This window comes from Stegastes partitus, unplaced genomic scaffold (genome assembly GCF_000690725.1).
Source record: "Stegastes partitus isolate 25-593 unplaced genomic scaffold, Stegastes_partitus-1.0.2 Scaffold3060, whole genome shotgun sequence".
NCBI lineage: Eukaryota > Metazoa > Chordata > Actinopteri > Pomacentridae > Stegastes > Stegastes partitus.
Window position 1 is genome coordinate 1 of NW_007580791.1, and position 3,485 is coordinate 3,485.

The 3,485-nt window shown below is 46.8% G+C and overlaps 1 protein-coding gene across 1 annotated transcript; it reads left to right on the forward strand.

Annotated features, from left to right (window-relative positions):
• Window positions 1-619: 619 nt before the first annotated feature.
• On the forward strand, window positions 620-2,914 carry LOC103375838 (rho GTPase-activating protein 5-like; the record flags this gene model as incomplete). The annotated part of the gene is made up of 2 exons (XM_008306147.1): window positions 620-903; window positions 1,649-2,914. Coding segments are annotated over 2 exons (603 nt in total), but the record flags the coding sequence as incomplete, so codon positions are not given.
• Between the last annotated feature and the right edge of the window lie 571 nt (window positions 2,915-3,485).

Here is a 3,485-nt window from a genome sequence, read left to right on the forward strand (position 1 = left end):
GAAGGCTGCAGCTCTTATCTAACAGCTGCTCTTTAAATATTTAATCGCAGCATTTGGGCTTCAGCGAGCAGAAAACTGAAGGTTCTCTGGAGGTTGTCGAGGGATTTCCCAGACGGTTTGCTTTCCAGGAACAGCGTTGTTTATGGGTCAGATCGATGCTGCTGCTCATAATGATAATTAGTAGTTAGTTATAATAGTTAACCACGTGTCTGCAGAAACACCCAGTGTCGTCTCCTCTGACCAGCAGTCCAGACATGAATAAATGCATCAAATGTGAAACGTGGAACATTTTTGCTTCCAAACAAGGTAGAGTCCTGATGCTTTATATCAGCACTGGTCCTCTTGAGTTTCTAAGATAAAGATGGAGGATGAAGCTGATTAACACCTCAGAGACGCGCTGAGTGACAGGATTCATCTCCAGTGGAGTCGAGCTTCAGACCAGACAGACGTGTTTCTGGCTTCACTGGATTTATCTGCTGTCTGGATCCAACATCTGTCCAGGAGTCAGACCTGCAGTGGTTTATTATATATTTCTGGGTTCAACAATCTGTTCATCAGTCTGCTGTCAGCTCAGCTGTAGCTCCAGGATGGTTGTTTTCTGTCTGATACCTGATGCTTCTGCTGCTGGAGCTCGTCTTCACAGAATCATCTAGTTTCCCTGAAAAGAGTCTGTGAGCTGAAAAAGCGCTTTCTGTTTCCTCCCCCTGTGTCTGTGTGTGTGTCTGTGTGTTTATTGTGTGTGTGTGTGTGTGTTTATTGTGTTTCTTTGTGTGTGTGTGTGTGTGTTTGCGTGTCAGAAATCGTGGACTACATCGAGCGTCTGCAGGTTTTGCGTGAGATTGTGAAGAAGTTTCCGTCCGTCAACTACCAGGTCTTCAAATACATCATCACACACCTGAACAGGTAAACGCTGGAGCTGGTAATGATGAGTCACATGTCACCACTGAGCGCTTCATCTGTGTCTCTACTTGTCTTTCGGACTTTTTCTGTGTAATATTAATAATGTTGATATTTTATACATTGAAAGGCTGCGTGCTGGATTCTTTGTGAATATGAGGAATCTGGGCAGCACCACTGGTTTATTTTCCTTCTGTCTGCGTATAGAGTAGCTCTGTCAGTGTGAGAGGAGTCTGTAGAACATCTGCAACAATCTGTTCCATATTACCAGAATCTCAGTGAATGCAGCCAACATGACGGTAGTGAAACTCTGTCGGCGCTTGTTCTTAAAGATTTTCCCGTTACATATCCTCGAAAACACCGTAACAGCCTGACGTGCACCGCAACGGCCTGACGTGCAGCGGCCCGATATGTACTGTGACAGCCCGATGTGCACCGTGACGGCTATACCGGAGCCACTATACCGGAGCCGCAGGGTTGACGCGAGTCGTAGTGCCAGCCCGATACAGCAGGCGATAGTGTCCAAAGGGTTAATTAAGGATTATCTTATCTTAAGAAGGTCGTGATGTCAGTAAATGTATCATAGACCAGTGGTAGTACCTGGTTGTTCCACCAGGTGGAGCCTCTTCCTGTTTATTCCTGTAGAGACCAGAGCAGCCGTCTACAGACTACAGCTCATGGTGGCAGGTTGTGTTGCGGCTGTTGTCTGGATGAGCGTTGTTTAACCGTTGTGGATGCGTTTGTTCCTCAGGGTGAGCCAGCACAGTAAAACCACCCTGATGACGGCCGACAACCTCTCCATCTGCTTCTGGCCCACACTGATGAGACCCGACTTCGAGAACAAGGACACGCTGTCGACCACCAAGCTGAACCAGGCCGTGGTCGAATCCTTCATCCTGCAGAGCGACTACTTCTTCCACGGCGGCGAGGTGGCCGAGAGCTCCAGCAGCGAGGGCACGCCGCCGCCGCACTGCCACAACATGGTGGAGGCGCTGCTGCCGCTGCAGCTGCCGCCGCCGCTGCAGCCACAGCAGATCCAGCACGCGCTGCCGCCCGAGCCGCTCATATAGACGCATCAGCTGAGGACGTCTGATCAGACACCTGAGCTCTGAACTCCAATCACCTGTCGGCACATAGCAACACTAAGTTTAGCACACTGAGGTCCTGCAGCTGAAAGGGAACCGACTGATCCACTGTTTGTCTTCCTGCACAGGAAACCTTTCTTCTTCGTCTTCTTCTTCTTCTTCTTCTTCTTCTTCTTCTTCTTCTTCTGTTGTTGGCGGAAGCATCAAGCAGATCCGTGAACTCGCAGACGTCTGGACTGTTTTTTGGAGGTGGAAGGTTTTAAATGACAAAAGGAAGCGACCCACTACGAGGACTGAAAGGACGGCCGAAGGTCCAAACGCCAATTTCATGTTTGTTTCGTCATGTTTCTTTTTATATTTTTTGTATTTGGGTTCGTGTCTGCTGAGTGTATGTGTTGCAGCAGAAGGAAAAAGGGAACCTGACTGACGGACTCGGATCCTCCACGACGGCACATGACGATGACGGAACCACTAGGAGGCGTCGCTCGACTCCTTCGCTCTTCGTTTTCTTGTTTCGTTGGTTTGTTGGGATGGAAAATTTGCATGTTTTTGCCACTTAGTGAAACAACAAAAAAAGAAACTTAAAGTTAAAAAATGAAATGAATAACTCTGAAACTCGTTTTTGGTTCAAGGGGAACATTTTGTTTTGCATCTGTTCCTTTGTCCTTCATGCAAGAAATCAACTCTTAATATCATATTTTTGGTTATATGTGGAATAGTTTCCCTAAATAGAGGACAGAAGTATATATGAGTATATATATATATAAATCTATCAGCAGAGGCGCTGATGTAGTGAACTACGGGGTACTGGACTATAATCTGAAGCTATAATCATGTTTGTAACTGAACCATCTTTTTCTGATGGTGTGTGAATGAGAGTGTGTTTGTGGAGGCTGATAACGGATCAATAACGGATCAGTAACGGATCAATAGCTCCTGTTTGGCTCGTCCCTCAGATTACAGTCTCTCAGCACTTTTGTTCATCGGCGCTCTGACGTCACGCCGTTGTTCTGTTTGTTTCCACCGCCTTCATTCACCTGATCAGGCTGTGATGAAACAGGTCCAGGTTCTTTCAATGTTTCCACCACGTTTCACAGGAAACGCTGCAGTCCATATAAACACACCGTCAATACTGGAGGTATTTTATACACAGTGCAGTCCTTGTCCAGTGGAGGGTTCCTGCTCGTGCTCAGAGCTCGTGTTGGTCATCAGAGGTGAACGAAGGTCGTATTGAATTCTAACTGTTCTCTGGATGAGTCCATCAGCTGCTCGCTCTCCAGCGTGATGAACACGTGGATCAGTGTGTCGTCATGAAGGAAGAAGAACCACCAAGAAACCAGAAGAATCACCAAGAAACCAGTAGAACCACCAAGAAACCAGTAGAACCACCAAGAAACCAGAAGAACCAGATTCATTGACTGTAAAACAGTCGCTGGTTCAGCTCATGGATGAATCGATGCAGCTGTTCACAACATAAATGTTCTGGTATTGGTGATTTAATAT